The 21,515-nt window shown below is 49.8% G+C and overlaps 2 protein-coding genes across 2 annotated transcripts in view; both read left to right on the forward strand.

The window, feature by feature from the left end:
- The window catches only part of NWD1 (NACHT and WD repeat domain containing 1), a 57,830-nt gene extending 53,898 nt beyond the window's left edge, over nucleotides 1-3,932 (forward strand). The window contains exon 19 of the mRNA XM_054578857.1: nucleotides 648-3,932. Within this exon, the coding sequence (XP_054434832.1) occupies nucleotides 648-946 (299 nt within the window). The 3' untranslated portion in view covers nucleotides 947-3,932. The remainder of the gene's footprint in view (nucleotides 1-647) is intronic.
- Nucleotides 3,933-8,710: 4,778 nt separating this feature from the next.
- Nucleotides 8,711-21,515, forward strand: part of SIN3B (SIN3 transcription regulator family member B) — a 36,974-nt gene continuing 24,169 nt past the window's right edge. Inside the window, exons 1-5 of the mRNA XM_054578858.1 lie at nucleotides 8,711-8,829; nucleotides 9,084-9,190; nucleotides 10,625-10,778; nucleotides 17,006-17,206; nucleotides 20,877-21,020. Of these exons, the coding sequence (XP_054434833.1) occupies nucleotides 8,728-8,829; nucleotides 9,084-9,190; nucleotides 10,625-10,778; nucleotides 17,006-17,206; nucleotides 20,877-21,020 (708 nt within the window). The 5' untranslated portion in view covers nucleotides 8,711-8,727. The remainder of the gene's footprint in view (nucleotides 8,830-9,083; nucleotides 9,191-10,624; nucleotides 10,779-17,005; nucleotides 17,207-20,876; nucleotides 21,021-21,515) is intronic.

Genomic DNA, 21,515 nt, shown 5'->3' on the forward strand with positions numbered 1-21,515 from the left:
ACAGTGGCTAGGGGGTAAGTGCCACTGCCATTTAACAAACGAAGAAGCTGAAGTTCCGATAGGTTAAAGGAATTCCCCAAGGTCACAAAGCAAGTAAGTGGCCGAATGAATATCAGGAAAAGTCAAATACATTGTAATAGAATACACTGTAATCAAACACATCGTAATAGAATACATTACAATCCAATACATGCCGTCCGATACGCCATGATCTAATACATTGTAATCTATTACAATGGAGCAAAGATGCCTGGCAGAATGTCACAGATGGCTCAGAAATTGAGTTCTGTGGGTTGTGGCCTTAAAAGCCCATCCTGGGCAGATTCACAATTTCTCTTTCTACTTCTCTTTCAATAATAATAATAATAATAATAATATTTACTGAGCTCACTGTGGGCTGAAATTTATATTAAACACGCAACATGACAGCTTCAGACCTTCAGAATTCCCCTCAGTACATAGATTCAGTTATTATTTGCATATTGCAGATGAAGCAAAAAGGACTGTGAGAGGTTGGATGTCACGCCTGACCCAGTAAAGGGCACAGCAGGGATTTGATCCCATGCAGTCAACTCTTGAATGTGTGAAATCGAATCTCTGTGGCCCTGGTTTTCTCATTTGTGCTGCCTGACCTCCATCCCCCACAGGCAGCCTACGGGCCGTCCAGTTTGTCCATGCCGTGGTGAACAGAATCATCCCAACCGCCAACGGCTTCATTGCCCCCACCAGACATGGCTATCTCATCCGTGACCGATTCCAGTGCCCTTCATCAAGAGCCCCGCAGCAGGACTCTCTCAAGAACTTCAGGAAGGCGGTGTGGATGGTGAAATCAAGGCAGAGGGAAGAGCTGGCCGCTGCAGGAGCACTGCAGGACTCAGGATTAGGGAGGGCCCAGGGAAATGAATGCAAATCGAATAAGCGCTCACAAGTCTGCCTGATAGTGTAGAACTGCCTGTGGGGGCCTGGGGTCCCCTGTGTTACCCCTGTTTAGCCTGGTTGAAGTGAAGAGAATTATGTGTTGATGTGTATTTGGACCCAAGGCCTCAGGTCATGTAACCAAGACCTTGCGTCTCACCATCTTTCCATTCCTCTCTCCTCCTCGTGGCCTCCATTTGCAGACCTGCCATCCCTAAGTTAGCAACATGGCAGCCATTTCAGTAGAAAAGAGAGCTTCCCTTTCCAAACAGTTTGAACTAAAGTCCTGGCCTTGATTCTATTGGTCCCAGTTGGCTGATATGGCCATCCCAGAACCAATCAATTGTCCAGGAGAATATAGCCCTGTGATAAGTGAGCCCAACTCAGTGACTTAATTGCCCACCTAGGCTCTCAGTCCACCCAACTATGTGGACTGAGAATGGGAGAAGCTATTCCCAGGAGAGACACTGGGGTGCTGGTACCAGGCAAACTGGGGATGAGTGGATGTGAGACTGACCGAACCACAGGTATGGACCACAAAGCTCTACCCTTTACACAGCACCAGGTGCTACGGTCTGATCCTTATCACAGCCCGTACTTCAGGGGGGCAGGAGTTTCTACATCCACTTTACAGATGAGGTAAGTGATCCTCGCAGAGGTAGCTGTGACTTGCTCGAGATCACAGTCCTAGGCGCAAGAACTCTGAGAAGCAAGAACAAGGAGCCATCCCGTTTCAGTCCTGCTGGGACGACCTGCTCTGACGTTAGTCTCACAAGCACAGCTCTCTAGTCCACAGGTGGCACATTCAAATGCCCGAAGGGGCCAGTGAGAAATCTAGATGACAATCGTGCACCCAGGGCAGAAGCTGAGAGTGATGGAGACAATGGGAACATGGAGGGCGCACACTCTGTCTAGGGTGGGCGTGGACGCCTTGGCTCTACCCTAAACTCTCCATAAGGAAAGCAGCCCACTTTTGTCAGAGCTTTCTGTGGTCATGGGCAAAGCCAGAAACCTAGACTTTTAGGCAAAGGGTTTTCATTTTTCAAAGTTGGTGATTGGCTCACTTTTACATCTCCAGGCACATTTGGTCTGTGTGTCTCTAGTTCGTGAGCTGACTTCATGACCCAGGCTGCTGTTAAAACAATAAACTTGTTAGAGTTCTTCCATCTCTACTCCCTGACCCTCAAACTTCAAGGATAAAGATGCTTTTCTTTTCTTTGTTTCTTTAATCTTAAAAAATGGGGGCTCTTGGAAGCAGATGGAAAGAGCTGTCGACATCTCCCTGACATGCTTGCGGACCACCTCTGCCCTGTGCAAGTTCAACAGTCCAACTGTTTCCATTCAAATTACACAGACCCTGCTTCTTGTGAAAGCCTTCTGAAAGCCCTGCCTGCTTCTGGGGCTTTTGTTGCAAGGACAGGAGCGTCCAGACCTTCAAGGTGCTGTTCCTTCTCTGTTCTGGGATATCCAGAGTTTCAGAAAAAGTCACCTCAGAAGCTTTTGAGCTGGACGTGACCTTCCTATCTTATTCAGTCATTTCCCAAACCACGGTTCCAAGGAGAGCTTTGCCAGTGCTGGATACACCATCAAATTCCATTGAAAAATGTTTTAAACTGTAATTATATAATGCATGGTCCACTGCATTGGGCAGCAAATTTTAGGGTGTTGGAGGTAACTAACTTAGGATTCTCCTGCCATCTCCATTTAACTTAGATTGGAAGGGGGGCCCTTGCATAAATAGTTATTCTTTGCCACCAGTTCTCTGTGAGTCAGGGAACAAGGTGGATGTTGTGACAAACTAAGGTTTCTGGCTTAAAATGTGTGCATCCATCTCAGCAGCTTCTTTGAGAATCAGTTGCTTGGTGGGTAAATACTAAATTGAACATAGGAAAGGAGTTTTCACTAATAAAATGCTGCTCTGAACTGTTGCTTATATTGGAGGCTTTGTAGTGAGTTTGCACTTGAGGAGGAGTTTGGTTGCTCTGAATGTTTGACAAGCCCGGTACCTGGAGGAGCGACTTCCCTAAGGTCTCCTAGCTGTGGAGGAGCCAGGATGAGAACGTGGTTATCCACAGCCTCCTCTCGCTCCTTCTCTCTTTTTAAAATGTATTGATTTAACGAGAGAGGAAGGGAGAGAGAAAGGGAATGAGAGAGAGAAACATTGATTTGTTTTTCCACTTACTGATAAATTCAGTGGGTGCTTCTTGTATGCGTCCTGACTGAGGATCAAACCCGCAGCCTTGGTGTGTTGGGATGACGCTCCAACCAACCGAGCCACCCGGCCAGGGCCTCACCTTGCTCCCTTATGCCATAGGACCATGTAACCCATCATACAAATGGGGACTTTTTTTCATTGCATTTTTTTCCATTACCATTTATCCCCCTTACACCCCCCTCCTCCTGCAATCACCACACTGTTGTCCACGTCCATGAGTCCTTTTTCCTCCTCCCTTGATCCCTCCACCCCCTCACCTCCCACCCAGAGCTGGCAGCCTGCCCTCCATCTATGAGCCTGTCTCTACTCTGCTTGTTAGTTCACTGTGTTCATTAGATTCCACATGTGAGTGAGATCACAGGACATTTGTCTTTCTCCAACTGGTTTCTTTCACTTAGCACAATGTTCTCCAGGTCCATCCATGCTGGCGGACACTTTTTAAGAGTAAAATGGAGTGCTTTTAACAATCACTGCCAGACTACTGAAATAAACTGGACTGTTCCAAGACGATCGAAATCTACAGCCCCTCTAGCTGTAGCAAGAATTAATTTGTTAAATTGTAGAGACTTTTAAAAAATTAAGATATAAGTGACCTATAACATATTCATTTCAGGTGTGCAACATATGATTCATTATATGTATGTATTGCAAACCGTTCTCCACGAAGTCTAGTTAGTATCCATCACCACACAGTTACAATTACTTTTCTTTCTTTCTTTCCTTCTTTCTTTCCTTCTTTCTTTCTTTCTTTTTTTGTTTGTTTTTTGGTTTTTGGCTGCTACTTTGTCTTGTTTTCCACTTGTTTTGTTCACTGCGGTATAATTGACCTATAACCTTTTGTTACTTTCAGGTGTACAACATAACGATTTGATATTTGTATATATTGTAAAATTATCACCACAATAAATCCAATTAACCTATTACCACACAACATTACAAATTTTCTTTCTTGTGATGAGAAATTTTACAGACCTATTCTCTTAACAACTTTCAAAAATACAATAGAGCATCATTGACTATAGCCCTCAGGTTGGACATCACATCCCCAGGACTTATTTTATAGCTGGTAGCTTATGACCACGTTTACCCATTTCACATACCCCTCATCCCTCTACTTTTGGCAACCACCACTCTGTTCCCTGTATCTGTGAGTTTAGCATTTTTTAAATTTATTTTAAAGTCTAAAGACTATTTACTTAACGTTCAAACTTACAGCAGAGCTGCAGTATGTGGACAGTGAACGCACATTTACTCACCGTTTGAGAGTCCGCAGTGGCCCTATCACTCCCAGTGATAGGGACGGTTTCCAGGTGAGGGGCGGGGCTCGGGTGAGGAGGGCGGGGCACTCCTCGGAGACACAAAGTTTAAGGGGCACCAAACAACTCAACAATCAAGACAAATAATAGTTTATTGCCATATTTTTAAAAAATCAAAATGAATAAAAATGCATGATGAACAAAATATCAGCATTTAAAATAAAAATGGAATTTGACCTTCTACTTGTACAAACGTGCCTCAGTGACCTCACCCTAACCCCAGCCGTGGTAACGTCAACCCACCTTACCTATAAATACTTCAGGACAAGCCTCTTGGGAATAAGGTGATTCTCCTGCATAACCACGCACACCTACGCAAACTAATAATCGTTATTTAATATCTTTTCATAGCATCCCTAATTTTCCTAATTAGCCCCAAAACCTCTTTTTTAGCTCTTCCTTTCCAACTGGGACCCAGTCAAGATGAGTTCATGCATTGTATTTAGTTCTTTTGTCTCTTTAGTCTTTTATATTCTAGAGCTGGCATCAGCAAGCCACAGCCTGCGAACCTGAGTCTGTTTTTGTAAATAAAGTTTTACTAAAACATGGCACGTGCATCATTTACGTATTGCCTGCGGCATGTTTCATGCTACAGTGACAGAGAACTATGATCCCAAAGCCAAAAACATTTGCCATCTGGCCCTTGACAGAAAAGTGTGTCAAGCCTGGTCTTAAGGCTCAATTAGATTCAAGATAAACATTTTAAAAATAGACTTCATCCTCTTTTAGAGTAGTTTTAGGATCACAGAAAAACTGATTGGAAGGTACAGAGATTTCCCATGTGCCCCCCCCCCCCCGTTATCAACATCCCCCACCAGAGTGGTACATCTGTGACAACTGATGAACCTACGTTGACACATCATTGTCACAGGGTACACATTTTTGACAAGGCTACTTCATAGGAGTATTATTAGTTACTTATTGCTGTATAACAAATACCACAAGCTTGGCAGCTGAAACTAACAGCCATCCATTATCTCGCAGTTTCTGGGGTCAGGAATCGGGGCACTGTGGCTGGGCTCTCTGTGCAGGGTGTCACGAGGTGTCAGCCGGGCTGGGAGCTGGCCCAGTGGCCCAGAGCCCTTTTCCACACTCATTCAGGTTCTCGGCAGAGCTGAGCTCCTCAGAGCTCCTAGAGATGGCTCCTCCCCCTAGGCAGGTCACAGGAAAGCTGGTTCCTCCTCCAAGGCCAGCAGGATCTCTGTTTCAAGACTCTGACCCCTAGGCTTTTAAAGGGCGCCCCTGGTTAGGTCAGGACCTCCCAGAAGAACCTTGCTCCTGATGAACTCACCATCGTTTGGGACCTTAAATACACCTCCAAAATCTTTTCACCTTTGCCATGTGACATAACCTTATCTCAGGAGTGACATGCATTCTACTACCAGGCCCCACTCACACGCCACAGCGGAAGATCAGACGGGGCGCACACACCAGGGCTGAGAATCTCGGGGACCCCTCGGAATTCTGCCACAACACTTGAATCTGGGCTTTAGAGATTCTGGTCATAAAGTTTGCCACCTGGGAGGACATTAAAAACAGGATCTTTTGACCTTGTCTTCTTAACCCCACCAAAAGACTATCCAACAAAAGGCCAACTTAAGAATCTTACCTTAATGTTAAATTTGACAAAGGGCAAGGAAATTTGTGTTCCAAAGCTGGTCCATCTAAACTGTCAAGTTTAAGGTTTTCAACTTCATCTACGTAGATGGAAACAGTAAAGGAAAACAGTACCTTAGAAACTTTTTATGCTTTAAGAAAATAAGAATGACAAGATATATGTGTACCATTGTCCACGTGTTGATGTGTGCACATACACATACATGTTCTGGAATAGCATGGGACAGGGACGGGAAATATGGCGTGACCATTGTGGGGAAAATACCTCCTGCCACCCAGGCACTTTACCCAGTCCAGCAGCAGTTGAGGAAGGCTTCTTGGAGGAGGTAGCATTCTAGCTGAGTTCTGAAGGATGCATGCACATGCACATGTTCACACCCCTAAGTTGGGATTGGCCTGTGGTTGCCTGTACTCCAAATGAGTGAGGGCTTCCTCTGACCATAAAATCTACGAAAAGAATAGAAAACTAAAAGTGATCCTTAACATTTGAATAGAATCACACTCCTTGGAGACAGGGGTATTGTATGAGGACTCTGTCGTGTCAGAAGCCTATATATGCTGTTGGTTCTCAGGGACAGTGACTAATAAATTGTTGGCCATTGGTGTGAAAAGGACTGTCCAGACATCTGGTGGCCTCAGTCTGCCTTAGCTGCTTGTTCCTACAGGAATGTGCTGAAACTGTGCAGAATTCTTTTCTGGGCTGGGAGCCATGAATCCTCACTGTTTCCGGTGCACTCACCCTGACTTCTACCCAACATCATATCCTCTCTGTTTTACCTTCTAAATATCACTTCTGTGCCCTGCCCCCAACTTCACTGCTTCCATCCTGGTCTAAGCCACCACTGTCCTTTGCCTAAAGGATGAAACACCCTCCCTGCACTCACCTCTGGATCCCCTCCAATCACTTCCCCATAGAGCAGCCAGAGCAGTGTGCTTCCAAATTCAAAGCTGCTCAAGCACCTCCTTGCATAAAACACATGTGCAATTTCCACCAGCGTGAAATGCCAAGACCAGAATTCCTAAGTCATCCCACCAGCTGCCATATGAGAGAGCTCGGTCTGCTTGGAGAGGCCACATGTAGGTGCTCCTGATAGCAGCCCCAGCACGAGTCTCAGCCTACAGCCAGTAGCAACTGACAGGTACGAGTGAGTAAACCGTCAAAGGATTCCAGCTCCCGCCTTCCAGCTACCCACCTGACACCAAGGGGCCATGGATGAGCTACTTCTGCCAACCCTGCCCAAATAGCATATTGGAGAACAAAATAAGTGTTGTCAGCCTAAGTCTCTAACTCTTGGCGGTTGTCGGGGGGGGGGGGGGTTGTTACACAGTCACAGGAACTGGAACATAGGAAACTGTTACATTTGTACCTTCTCTTTGAAGTATGTTATAGTTGAAACTTTACGTGTGTGTGAGATTATTTGATTCCTATTCTTCTTGAAAAACTAAAAGCTCTAGGAGGGCAAAAGCCTTGTCAGTTTTGTTCACTATTCTGTCCCTGACACATAGCACAGTGTCTGGTAAATGATGCACTCATTGTCAATGTATTCTCAGCTTCCCGGCACCTATTTATGTATAAAAAGAGATGTCATTTGGTCAGCGATTGAACGCTCATTCATTTCATAAATGCTCACTGATGTGGCTCTGCATCAGGAATTTGTGATGAAGTACCGCAGAGGAGGGGTCAATTTGGTTGTGTTTTGAAGGATGCACAGGTGTTTTCTGGGTAATGAAGAGATGGAACATCGTTTCTGGCATGGGAAATGGAATGTGCCAGTGCATGCGGCCAGGAAGCAGCCACGCTAGGCAGGCGTTGACAGGAGGTTATACACAGATAGAGGTTGGGTGGAAAATTCTGCAAGAAAAGGTTCGTAAGGGCCAGGCTCTGATAGCCTCCGATGCGGCGTGTAGATGCTTAGATTTCAACACACACATACACACGCACGCACGCACGCGCAAGGCCGAGGAAGATTTTGGAGACTTGGAAGCATCTATGGAATTCTCCCCATTCTTGATAGCACGGAGGCTGGAAAAACCAGTTAAATGGCTACTGACCTGGTCCAGTGGGGAAGTGATGGGGTCAGGACTAGAGAGGTGAAGGTAAGAGGAGAGGGTCAAAAATTCACCACATAGGGCCCTGTATTAGGCTGCTGTGTCACATTGTCACATCAGCCCTAGAATGCAGGTTTCCACCAACATTTTTTTAGTAAATCTATCAGGCTCTGCAAACCTCAGGGTCTGTCTCACCTAACCAACCTGCTGCTGTCGCACAAAAGCAGCCAGAGATGATGGGTAAAGGGTGGGCTTTCGTTCCAATAAAACTTTATTTTACAGACATTGAAATTTTAATTTCAGAATTTTCACATGTCACATGTCTTCTCCTTTGGACTTTTCCCAACTTTTACAAAATTTAAAAACCATTCTAAACTTGCTTGTGAAGTCGGGAAAAAGCAGGCGGCAGGACTTGGTTTACCCATTAGTGCTATAAAAGGTATTATTACTTGGTGCTGTATGTACATCATCTCCAGGACTAAGCGCTAATACATCAAGACCGTAAGGAGCCCCGCCCTCCCTGACATCATGAGGCCGCGCCCCCAGGGCGGAGCCGGCGCATGCGCGCCCTGCCCGCGGGCGGGGGCGGGGCGGACTAGGGCTCCGACTTCCAACATGGCGCACGCTGGCGGCGGAGGCGGCCCCGCGGGCCGGGGGCTGAGCGGCGCCCGCTGGGGTCGCTCGGGGTCTGGGGGCCACGAGAAGCTGCCTGTGCACGTGAGTGGCGCTCCAGCCCTCCCTCAGGGACCGCGTCATCTGGTCCCTACAGACCTGCGCCCCCAACCCGTGCCCCGCCCGGCCCCACCTCGGACTCTCCTCGGTGGGGCTCGGGACCCCAGACCACCGACCCTTCACCTCGGGCACCTTGGAGGCCGGCCCATCACCCTCCCCGGCAGAGACCCCCGCCCCCAGTTCCCTTTGCCGACCCGGGCTCATCGGGATCTTCCTCCTCCCCCTCCCCCTTCCCGCAGGTGGAGGACGCCCTCACCTACCTGGACCAGGTGAAAATCCGCTTCGGCAGCGACCCCGCCACTTACAACGGCTTCCTGGAGATTATGAAGGAGTTCAAAAGCCAAAGGTACCCGCGGGGCCCTTCCCCAACCGGGGGGTCTGCCATCGGCCTGAGCGACGTGAGAGCCCCCCAGCTGGGTGACCTTGCACAGGTCGTCGAACCTCTGGGAGCCTCGGTTCCTTCCTCTTAAAAAACCAGAGTGTACAGTACCCCCTTGTGGAGCTGTTATGGGAATTCCTGGAAGGAGGGCATGTGGGGGGTGAGGCGACAGAGACGAGTCTGACCAGCAGTCTTTCTTCAAAATGTTGATTTTTAAATGAATTTTGTTTACTCAGGACTTTTTAAAAATAATTTTTAAAGTGCTGCATTAAAATGTTATTTAGCTTGACTGTTGAATGTTTTGGCGTCCTTCTCCCCTTAAATCTTGCCCCCAAGGTGAGTGTCTCACTTGCCTCACCCTAGTCCCAGGCCCGTTAAGAAGTTATACCCATTAAATCCTTAGTAAGGAACATGGTATTTTAAAAGGCATTTAAAACACATTAGCTGTATTTGCAGGCTCAGAATCAAGAGGGTAAGACATCCGTAGAGGACCCTGCAATGATGCCCTTGTATGAGAGGAGGCTTACTGACGCCTAGGGGACAGAGTCAGGACTAGAACTTGGGTCCTCTGACACTTTGATTCTTGACTGTTACATCCCCACCCTGCTGCTTCTCCCTTTGAGGAAATACGACGGGGGCTGGCCTGGTTTCTTTCCACAAGCACCACGCTGAGGGCTTGGCTGTCACTGCAGCCATGAAGGAGACCCCATCCCTCCCCTCAGATTCTTAAGCAGTTCCCATACTTGCAGGGCCTTTAGTATTTGTGCATTGCAATCAGTTGCTGGAATCAACTCCTGTGTCATAGTTGATCCCTGATTCATATAAAATGAGGGAATTTATCTCACCCCATCATTGAGGACTTTGGCCTCCTGCCATGTCTTGGAGTCCAGGACTTCCAATTGCCCTCCTGACATTTCCAGCACTGAGTGCACGTGCTTGGAGTATTTGGGGGAGCTATGTCACGTGACCGTTTTGTGCTTCTCACCAGGGGCACAGGGAGTTCAGGCCTGGCTGCTCCAGAAGTAGATCACTGTCAGCAGAATCACCCCAGTCACATTTTAGAGTGCTTTGTTGTCAGTGAGAAGCCAGTTACATGGCATTGTCATAGGAGTCTGGAATAGATTTCACTGGTTTTAAAAAAGGTTTTATTTATTTATTTTAGAGAGGGAAAGGGAGAGAGAAAACGAGGGAGAGAAACATCAGTGTGTGGTTGCCTCTTGCACGCACCGTACTTGAGACCTGGCCCGCAACCCAGGCATATGCCCTGACTGGGAATTGAACCAGAGACCCTTTGGTTTGCAGGCCATCAACTCAGTCTATTGAGCCACACCATCCAGGGCTAGATTTCACTTTTAATTTGTTCGTGGAGACACTTTTGCCCACTCACGTTCTTCATTCCAGTATCGATACTCCTGGAGTCATCCGACGAGTCTCTCAACTCTTCCACGAACACCCTGACCTCATTGTTGGATTCAACGCTTTCCTTCCCCTCGGGTACAGAATCGACATTCCCAAGAATGGCAAGTTGAACATACAGTCGCCTCTCTCCAGCCAGGTATGCTGCTGCAGTGGTTTGGATGATCTTGGCCTTAACACAGCCCCCTCTGGTTCTCAGGCTCACGAGTCGATAGTACGTCTCGAATATTGCATTGCTGGAAAGCCAGTGACAGTTTGGTCTTTCCTAGATGTGCTAATCTCTCCCAGCACGAATCAAAACAGATCGAAACACCTATACAGGCAGCCTCTGCTTCCCAAATTGATCCATTTGCAGGATTTAAATCAAGAGTGGGTATGCGTGTGCATGTCAGGAAGGCATTCTCCTAACACAGTTGTATGTCCAGTCGAAATAACTGCATCCTCAGTAACTAAGGTCTTAGCCTGAGGCCTTACTTCCCTGTGAGCGCACTGGGCAAGCCACGCTGGTACTTGGGCATGTGGTCACTCTGATCACGCTTGATGCCACCCACAAAATGAAGCAGTTGGGATGTGGGTATGATTGGCCAATTTTATAATTGCTAGCAGGGTCATTGGCTCAGCTCAGGCTTGTGGCTTTGGTCTCTTCTCTCTTGGTGACAGCTTGCTGCCTCCGCTATCTGCAGTTCGAAAGCCTGTTTAAGCTTTACTTTTATAGAGTCATTATGGTTTTTCTCTATCTCTGCCCTGTTACCATTTAAGGTGTAATGTTTCGCTGTGGGGGGTGAGTGTGCAGCATTGAGGGGTGTATTGTAGTGTCCCCGACTCTACCCACTAGACCCTCACCCAGTGGAGACAGTTAAAAATGTCACCAGACATTGCCAAGTATCTCCTGGGAGTAAAATCGCCCGCAATGAGAACCACTGGTCTAAGTGAACCCACTCTTTCAACCTCCTCCATCTCTGCCCCAGGGGTTTTAGTGAGGAAGGTGAAACTCTACCGCGGGAAGCATTTTGCAGGTTTCTCCTCTGATGGAGGAGTGTCCTACCCAGTGAGGGTGTCAGATCAGGAAGGAGAACAGTGAGGGAGGCCTGCGTGAGGCAAGCTCCACCTTCAGGGGGTTGTTTTTATTAAAGCCTAGGAATGCATCTTAGTTTTAAAAAGGAACTTGGAAATCTGGCGGCTGAATTCCAAAGAGCTTCCATTTTGTTTGTGAATGGAGCCCCAGGATCCAGATGTGGGGCTTGTGCCTCCAGACCACAAAAGCCTTGGCAGGATTAACCTTCGAAACGGTCAGCCGAGGGAGAAAACCAAGCTCATTGGCAGTAGAGGGCACGGAGCACTTAGTGAGTCTGAAGCGCCCTGTAAACCCAGTATCATTCCCATCGCTTGCTGAGAGAGGAAGAGTTGTGAGTCCTGTGCGGACATGGCCTTTCTCAGTCCCTGGCTGTGGGAGTCACTCTGCTCTAGGCTGGATCTCCCCCGGAATTGCACAGTGGTGGCCCTGCCCAAAAGAGCCATGGGGCCCGTGCTGTTCCACACACTCCAGGGAGGGTTTTTGTAGAGGTAACAGACCAGACCAGTCTTGTCTTCCCCGGCTGGCTTAGGTGATGAGGGTCCATTAACTTGAAGAAAGATGTGGGAGAACTTAGTTAACAGCCACGTAACGGCTTTATAGTCTTGCTGCATCTGAAAGAAGCCAGAGCGAGGCTCTGCTCCCTGCACTGGAGAGGACCATCCAGGAACGGCAGCCCCCTCCACTTCAGTCAGTGTGCGGACCCGCGGGGTCTTCAGCCGTGGCTCTCAGCGGTCCTCGGTGTCAGGCACAAACAGGCTGTCTTCAGGCTTCCGGGAGCCCTTCGAGAGGCCACGCTAGCTGGAGCTCTTCACAGAGCTCCTCAGAAGCCATTGCCCTGGCCCATTGTTTTAATTTGGTCTGTCTAGCCTTGCTGTTTGGAAGTTCGGCTTTGTTCTTTTCATTTTTCATCTCATCATGAATCCTGTCAAGCACAGGCGAGGAGGGAGTAGCTCCTAGGTGCGGAGGAAGAGAAATACGGGCATGATTGCCTTCGGGGGGCCCTTCGTGCAGGGTTTCTCAGCCTTGGCGCCATTGCCGTTGGGGCTGAATCTTTGTTTCTCCTGGGGGCGTCCTTCGCACTGCAAGGCACCAGACAGCACCGCTGCGCCACCCACCTGGTGCTAGTAGCGCTCCCTCCTCCAGTGTGACAACTTAAAAATGCCTCCAGGTGTTGCATGTTCCCTGCGGGACAGAGCCAGCCCAGCCTGAGAACACCGCCTCAAGGGGAAGACTGGCAGGCGTGCGCCCTCACGAGGGAAGCAGGGCCAGAAGGGGGCTGGGGGCCGTGGTGGGGAGAACGACCCCTTACTGTCCAGAGTGGGCACCATTTTGTACCTGGTCACCTGGGCCTCCGTTGTTACCTCTGCAGAGGGCCCTGCGCATCACTCACACCACACCTTTTTGTGTATTTCAAAGTAGCAAAGTCAGGGGAAAAAAGTAAAACCTGCTGTTTCTGATAGATTTGCCCGGCCCCGGAAAACTGGGAGTCCTCCCAGTCAGGCGAGACGCTCATCTACCTTGGTCAGGACGATGTCCCCGCCTTCGGCACATGTCATCAGGCATGTAAGGGCAGGGTGACGTACTCATGTCCTTGGGTCCCCTTGAGGGCAGACCCTGCCTTCTGGGAGCTGACTTCTTAATGCTTGCCCGGGGCGAGAGCTTAGACAGAGATGAAAAGATAAACCTCTAGGTGCAGCCTTAAGTAATGTGAGTGGCCCCACTGCATTCAGAGAGAGGCCTGCTGTCCACTCTGAGGAGGGTCACCTGGAAGTTCACTCAGCTCTCGGTCGGTCGTCTGCGCCCAGGTCGCCCACAGAGAGCGCGCAGCCCGTCTCCTCTGCGTCGGACCCTGGGGTTCCCTGGAGTCCCAGCCCTTGGGCTGCCTGCACGGTCGAGGTGGGAGCTCCTGAGACACAGATGGACAGATGGGAAATACGTGAGGGAGTTCAGCACTGCAGGCTGAAGATGGCCGGGGCAGGGCCTGAGGAGGGCGGCGGGAGCCGAGCCTGTGTCGGGCCGGGAGGGGTGTCTTCCTGGCGGTGGGGGTAGCGGCCTGAGGCGGGAACGGGTGAGTGTGCTTGAGAAAGAGCCAGGAAGCCGGCGGGGTTGGGACATGAAGTGTAGAGGGTGGGACAGAGCCAGGAGTGTGGGAAGTCAGTGGAGAGTTCTGGAAAGGCCACTTTGGCTGCTGTGCCAGCCATGGACTGAGGTTGCACAGATCTGTGAAGCCAGGGCGGGGCCCCCTGTGGTCCAGACAGTGGATGGTGATGTGGGCCAGGGCTGTGTGGACACTCAGCTCAAGTGGACAAGTCGGCTGTGAGAAGTGCTGGCTCATCAGTGTCTGTACTGTGCCTATACCAGGCCATCCGGGGCAGGTAGAGAAGAGAAAAGACTAGATTGTTCTAGAAGGTTCAGGCCAGGAATTGGCAAACCATGGCCCGTGGGCCAAAGCCAGCTTGTTTTTGTATGACCAGTAGTTTGTACATTTTCCGAAGATTACATTTTAAAATGTTTCCACAAAATTCATCACTATAATCATTTTGAAGTGTCCAGTGGTTTTAAATATTTTCAAAATATTGTGCAACTACCACCCATCCTGAACATTTCTGTCACCCCAAAAAGATACTGTACCTCCCAGTTCTCCCCTGGCCGCCACTAATCCACTCCTCTGTCCGTATAGCATTGCCTGTTCTGGGCATTTCATGTAAGTGGGACCATACATTATAGAACCTCTTTTTTTTTTTTTTTTTTTTTTTTTAAGATTTTAGTTATTTATTTTTAGAGAGAGGGGAAGGGAGGGAGGAAGAAAGGGAAAGAAACATGAACTGGTTGCCTGTTAACACAACCCAGGCATGTGCCCTGATCTGGAATCAAACCGTTGACCTTTCAGTTTGCAGGCTGATGCTCAGTCCACTGAGCCACACCAGCCAGGACCTTTGTAACCTTTTGTGTCTGGCTTCCTTACTCAGCAGAGTGTTTTCAAGATTCATCCATGTTATATTAGAGTGTCCATGAATTAGAGCTTCATTCCTTTTTACAGCTGAATAATATTCCCCCATGTGGATGGACCACATTTTGTTCATTCCTCAGCTAATGGACACTTTGGTTGTTTCCATCTATTGGAGATGTGTGTTTGACTAGTGAGTGACACTTTGAACATGTGTGTTCAAGGATTTGTGTGAACACCTGTTTTGAATTCTTCTGGGGTGATACCTGGGAGCAGAATTGCTGGGTCACATGGTAACTATGTTTAACTTACTAAAGAAATGCCAGACTGTTTGCTGTAGCTGCTGCGCCATTACTGTCTGGCCACTTTGTGGCGCCCTGGTCTCTAGGGGTGGTTCTCTGTCTTGTCACAGTGACTTGCTCCAGGGGATTGGAAGGGGCATGTGGTCCTTGAAAATGTCCCCTCAGAGTGGTGGGGAGCTTCCGGTGAGCACCCAGCCTCCTCTGAAGCAAACCCTGGCCCCGAGGCTGCTCGCTCTCCCTGCTCCTTCTGTCTCCTTCCACCGCGAGGTCATCAGCAGGAGTTTCCCCAGTGTGTTGGAGAGTGAACTCCACGGCCCGGGAGATGGGGCGTTTGGAACTGCAGCTGCTCTGGGTCTGTTGTGTCTCTGATGTCTTCAGTTCAGACTTTCTAGAGTTGCCTCTGCACCCCCTGCTATGGGCCGGCTTGTGTCGTGTCTGCTCCCCACACCCTAGATTCTTAACTTTCAAGATCTAACTCTCAGTGCATTAGAATGTGACTATATTTGGAGATAGGGTGTTTACGAAGGTAATTGAGGTAAATTAAGGCCCGTATGGTGACTGCCAATCCAACCTAACTGGTGTCCTGAGGAAATTGGGGCACATAGAGAGGTCCAGGGATGTGCGCGCACAGGGATAGCCATGAGAGGACACCATGAGAAGAGAGCCATCCACAAGCCAAGGGCCCTAAGGAGAAACCAACCTACAGAACTTCCAGCCTCCAAAACTACGGGGAAATGTGTTTCTGTTGTTGAAGCTGCCCGATCTCTGGTACTTTGTTATAATGTCCCACGCAGATGAGTATACCCACCCAGATGGTGGCCAGTGTGCCCCACAGTCCCCATCCTGCCAGGGCCTTTCAGTCAGCGGTTGGTGCAGGCGGGGTGCTGGACACCTGGGCAGTGGAAGCAGTGGGCTCAGCTTGTTCCTTCACCTGTTCATCTGATCATTCCCTGGCAATGGAGGAAGCTGCTATGGAATAGAGCTATGTCCCCAAGCTCTATTCCAGGCACTGGGGACACAGCTGTGAACAAAGTAGAATCTGTCCCCATGGTGTTTGCTCCCTGGTCAGGGTGGACGAACAACAAAATAAGTACAGTGCCTTACAATACATGTAGGCAAAAGAGCAAGAAAGAGGCTCAGCGCTGGGAGACAGGGTCATTTTAGTGCGGCACAGGGTGGTTCCAGAAAACTGCTGGAGAACCAGCCCCTGCTTACTGGAGATCTGCAGGGTGCCACAGGTCGCTCCTGGTGGCCCAGCTGCTGTCACAGGCAGAGGGGACGCTGTCATCAGAACCACGTGCAAAATTCCAGTTTAGAAATATAAATAATCACCTTTGGAGGCGGAGGGGGGCACGTCCCACCAAGAATTAGGATTCTGAGTGCATAGGAGAGGGATGTGTATATCTGTTTTTTTAATTTGAATTGATGGAAAAGCACACAAATGAAGGGCACACTCAGTGACTGGTCGAGGCCCACTCTCTGTCAGGTGACTTGCCCCAGGCTTAGCGCCAAAAGTGCCATAGTCCTGGGCAGCCCGGACAGCGGCCTCCCTCACCTGCAAGTTCCTAGTGGGAGCAGGTGCTTCTACAATTGAAAACAGTCTTGCTGAAATCGGCAGGCAAAAAGTGTGGGAAGACTTCTTTTGCAAAGAGGCCAAACCTCCACTCCAAAAAGGATTAAACAATCCCCATTTTGCACATTTCTCACAAATGCTAATTTCTGAAATTGTAGAGTGTTTCTCAAACCTTTGTGTTCTCTGAATCAGTTGGGAAGGATCAGGTGGAGGCGAGTGTGTGAGGCTTGCCCAGGAGCGTGCAGACCCCCAGGAGGCCCAGGAGGAGCGGTCCATGTGTTCTGTGGGTCCCCCCATCTGCACCCCTCCCTCCAGACCCCTAGAAGTAACCTTTCTCTGCATCTAATTGAAACACTGGTCCTGTGCTAGGTTTTGCCTGTTACTGTACAGGAAGTGGCTTGGTCTGGCATCTGTCACAATCTGTGCCTGGTATCAGGCCGATGGTAACTCACTGTTGTGTTATTGTCAGGAGAATTCACACAACCACAGCGACTGTGCCGAAAATTTCAAGCAACAGCTGCTATACAAAGAGGACAAACCCCAGGTGCCCTTGGAGTCGGATTCCGTGGAGTTCAACAACGCCATCAGCTATGTGAACAAGATTAAGACCCGCTTTCTGGACCACCCTGAGATCTACAGGTCATTCCTGGAGATACTGCATACTTACCAGGTAGGAGGCCTCTGGTTGCACTTCTCCGTGGCAGCTGCAGGCATCGTCCAATGTCAGGTGCATTAGAAGCGTTTTCTTACCTGAATTTATGGAATTCTGTAAAAACCTGATAGGCTTTTATTTTTTGCATTAACTTTTTTACTGTAATAAAATACAGATAATATAAAACTTAGCATTTTAACCATTTTAAGTGTCCAGTTCGGTGGCACTAAGTGCATTCACACTGCTGTGCAGCCATCCCCGCCGCCCGTCTCCAGAACTCTGACGTCTTGCAAAACTAAAACTCTGTCCCCATTAAACATTAACATCCCTCCTCCTCCCCCAGTCCCTGGCACCCACCACTCTACTTTCTGTCTCAGTGAATTTTTTGACTCCTCCAATGACCTCCTATAAGTGGGATCATGCAGCATTTGACCTTTTGTGACCGGTTTATTTGTGAAATGTTGTAGCATGTGTCAGAATTTTCTTTTTAAGACTAAATAATATTCCATTGTGTGGATGGACCACATTTTGTTTATCCCTTCTTCTGTTGAGGGACATTTTGGCCGCTGTGGACATGGATGTACCAACATCTATTGAAGTTCTGTTTAGTTTTTAATTTAAAACAAAATTTTAAAAAATTTACTCCTTGAGGCATCTGTGCACCCAAGGAAATGTACATCAGAGGGATTTAAAAAGAACCCAAGGGGATACTCTTTATAAGAAGATGACGTCATTATTGTTCAGACCACACAGCTCCCTTTATTTCTGCTGATTATAAGGAGGTGTTGGGGTGGCAGATGAATGGTTGCTGCCGCCTAGCAGTTCAGTCCAGAAGTGGGGGAACCGAGGGGTGACTGGGGTGGAGAAGAAGGAGACTGCAAGGAAGTGCGTCTGATTAAGAGCTGCCCGCTGTAGGGGGTCAGGTAGAAGATACTCAGGTTGAATGTTGACAGGTGGGTCAGAACCATCAGGTGGACAAGTGCCGATGAAGGTACAGTACTCTTGGTGTTGGGAACAGCCTGTGCAAAGGCCCAGGGGTCAGAAGGGGATGTGACAGAGAAGTACAGGCAGGCCAGCGGGGAGGGACCTCTCTGTCACACAAGGAGTTTGGACATCATCCTCTTCTAGACACAGAGTTTCCTTTTATTTTTCTAAGCAGCAAAACCTACTTTTAGAGATGAAATCTTCTGCACAATCTTGATAAGTGAAATAAAGAAGTGGGAGTCCCTTTACCATAAACGTGTAGAGTCACACTGATAGGATTTGCTTCCTGTAACCCCAGGGGAGCTGTTCTGACGCAGCAGACTTCTGCCGTCGCTGGCGCTGGCGGCGTGCCCGGCCTGGTCAGACTCACGCTCAGACTGCGCGTGGTGCTTGTGCAGCGGGAAGAACTGGCTTCTCACAGACGAGCGATGGCAGGGGCAGCTGTGAACGTTCAGTCTGGCCGAGGAGTAGAGGGCGGTGACGTTGGGGACCATAGGAGTTTATGGGTCCCTCACAGACTTCATGGGGTCATTATAGCTTAGGGGCCAGAAGGATCATCAGAGAGAAGGCTGGGAGGTGTCTGTTCTGTTGATGGCAATGGGGACACAAAGAAGGTAGACATTTATCCAAGGTCATATCAGTGGGCCACAGACTCCTTCACAGAAGACTCAGTGGGGAAGGTACGGCTCGGCGTCCTCCAACCGGAGCCACTGGGAGTTGGTTGGAAATGGAGGTGCCTGGGCCTCACCTGACTTGTGACTTCTCAGGTCTCACCCAGCACCTGCGTTTGAAACAAGCCCCCTGATGAGCTGGGCCTCGGGCTGTCCGTTTCTTCAGGAGTAGCTAAAAGTCTGAATTTGTGTGTGAGTTACTCTGATTTTAGAACACTGGCATAGATTTCCTTTTTAGAAGATGCTGTGAGGCCCATAGCAAACTGCTCTGGGAAAATTTGGTAACATGTTACAGGAGTTGGATCTCTGTTGGGCTTTAGTTCAGATCTTAGCTCTGCCACCCGCGCCCTCAGAGCCCTTTCCCTCGCCCGCTGGACCTCAGGTTCTAACCTGGAAAATGGCCGTAACAATCTGGTGCTGACCCCTGGGCTTTAAATGCAGTTAACTAAGGTCATCTACCCACACAGGGCTTGCCTTGGGTCGCCTGTGGGGGGTTGGCCTCCATTATCCAACTTCACATATGTGTCCCATGTGTGCTTGGATGAGCACAGCCAGGTCTGCCTTGATGTGACATACGAGATTCCTAAAAGTGACCTTGCTCTGGAAATTTCCACCAGCCACGGGGCTTATGGGAAAACAGAGTCAGGGCACAACACTGGGAAACTGTGTCAATGACACATTAAATGGCTAAGAATGACATGGATATGACAGCACTTCCAGCACTTGACATTGGAAAGGCCTGAGGTTCGCCCGTGGGTGTGGAAGGTTGCAGCCTGCGGGTCACCGTGAGGTGCTGGGAGGAGGTTCCCCAAAATGGTTGCTGTAGCATCCCGTGGGTATGGCAGGTTGCTCCTAACGGATGTGGAGGGGTGGGGGAGGTACACACCCACGCTACTCCATCAGCTCAGTGCGATTTTCTGCCCTTGAGTATCTCCCACATGCGCAATCGCAAAATCTGTGCTGCGCTCAGATGATTCCTTAGCACATGTGTCGAGCTCAGACAGACACACGTTCAAAACAAGCGTAAGAACAGAACTGACTGTCTCTGTGGGAACATTCCCAGAAAGTGTCCCTGAGTCGGGGTGTGCACCCATCACGTGGTCATAGGTAGCCCCACGTTCCCCTGTGTCAGGTGGCACTGGGCTTCCTTTTCTGCTTTATGGTTCCCACGTTCTCATTGGAAAACCAGCCCTTTTCAACTTTGTTGATCTGATGAGTCAAGTAGTGCTATTTGATCATTGTGTCATGGGCATAGAGGTGACATACTCTGTGAACTGAGTGGTCTTCACCCATTTTTCTTTGGATCTCAGGTGTCCCAGTGACTTGGTGTGGGGGTGGGGGGGGCCGCTGTTTTTCCCCCTCCTAAATACGTGCCGCAGGTGCAGAGTTGGAAACTAGCCTCCCTTGGCTGCAGCAGCAAGGAAGGGGGCCGTCGGCTCATTCCCCTTTGTCGCCGTGGAGCGCGAATGTTCTGCACCCTGGGAGGGCCTGGCCCGCCAGTGCCTCTTGCTTGGTCACGTTTCCAGGTGTAAAGGTGACAGGCTTATTTCTAATGTCCATCTTGAGTTCTGCTCATGCCTTCTGCCCTCCTGACCCAGGTCCCCTCTGGTCTTCATCTTGTTGCTTTCGGTTCCGGGTCAGGCCATCACCTTTCATCAACGCTCAGGTCTTAGTGACTCTGGGCAAACAGCCTCGTTGGCCCAGAAGTGCCTTCCCTTCCTCTTTATCCTCTTCCCTTTGAGGCCCAGTGCCAGCTCCACACCCCCATGCCCAGGATTACATGCCCCTTTGCCCTTGGGAGGGCTGGGACCAGGTGCTCCCACGACCGTACTCCCGCCCAACACCCTGACACTCCTAACACAGGCCCCATGTAAGGCCAGGGCACGCGGGCTGTGCACCCAAGGTGGCAGCCTGGGCCCCTCTCCCCCAGCAGCCTTCCTTCTGTCTCCTCTGCAGTGAGGTACCTGAGTGTCACAGCCTAGGTACCTGGTTCCTTGGCTAACAGCTCGTTCCCCTTTCCTTACACTCGGCAGAAGGAGCAGCTGAGCACAAAGGGCCGGCCCTTCCGAGGCATGTCTGAAGAGGAGGTGTTCACCGAGGTGGCAAACCTCTTTCGGGGTCAGGAAGACCTGCTCTCAGAGTTTGGACAGTTCTTGCCTGAAGCCAAGCGGTCCCTGGTGAGTACAGAGCACCCACCCAGCCTAGAGGCCACCTTCTCACCCAGGATCCCGTGCCTCAGTGTAGCCCCAGAGCCAGGCCAAGCTTGTCTGACCCCCAGGACGTGCTGGGTTACCCCAGAAACCACGCAGGATACAGACACCCAGGGGGCCCCCATGCAGGCTCTGCCTCCACGTCAAGCTGGAGCAGATCCTGAAGAGGGCTTCCCAGTAGGGACAGCGCCAGATGGCGAGGGCTGGTGTGGGAGGTGGAGACGAGGGGAGGGGACCTTGTATTCCTCCTGACCTGCAGCCCAGGACTGCGGAGCCACCTGCCTTGTAACGAGGGCCCTCTGGGCAGGTGCAGGAGGGATGGGCCACCGGGTAGGGGTGGGCGGAGTCTTGGCAGTGACTAGGGGCAGAGAGCAGAGGAGGGACCTGGGACAGGGGCTGAGGGTGCAGACTGTACTGTCAGCCTTTCTTCCCCTGTTGTGGTCTGAGGTTTGTTGGGCTACA

This window comes from Pteronotus mesoamericanus, unplaced genomic scaffold (genome assembly GCF_021234165.1).
Source record: "Pteronotus mesoamericanus isolate MK-2021 breed Mesoamerican mustached bat unplaced genomic scaffold, CSHL_Meso_final contig_502, whole genome shotgun sequence".
NCBI lineage: Eukaryota > Metazoa > Chordata > Mammalia > Chiroptera > Mormoopidae > Pteronotus > Pteronotus mesoamericanus.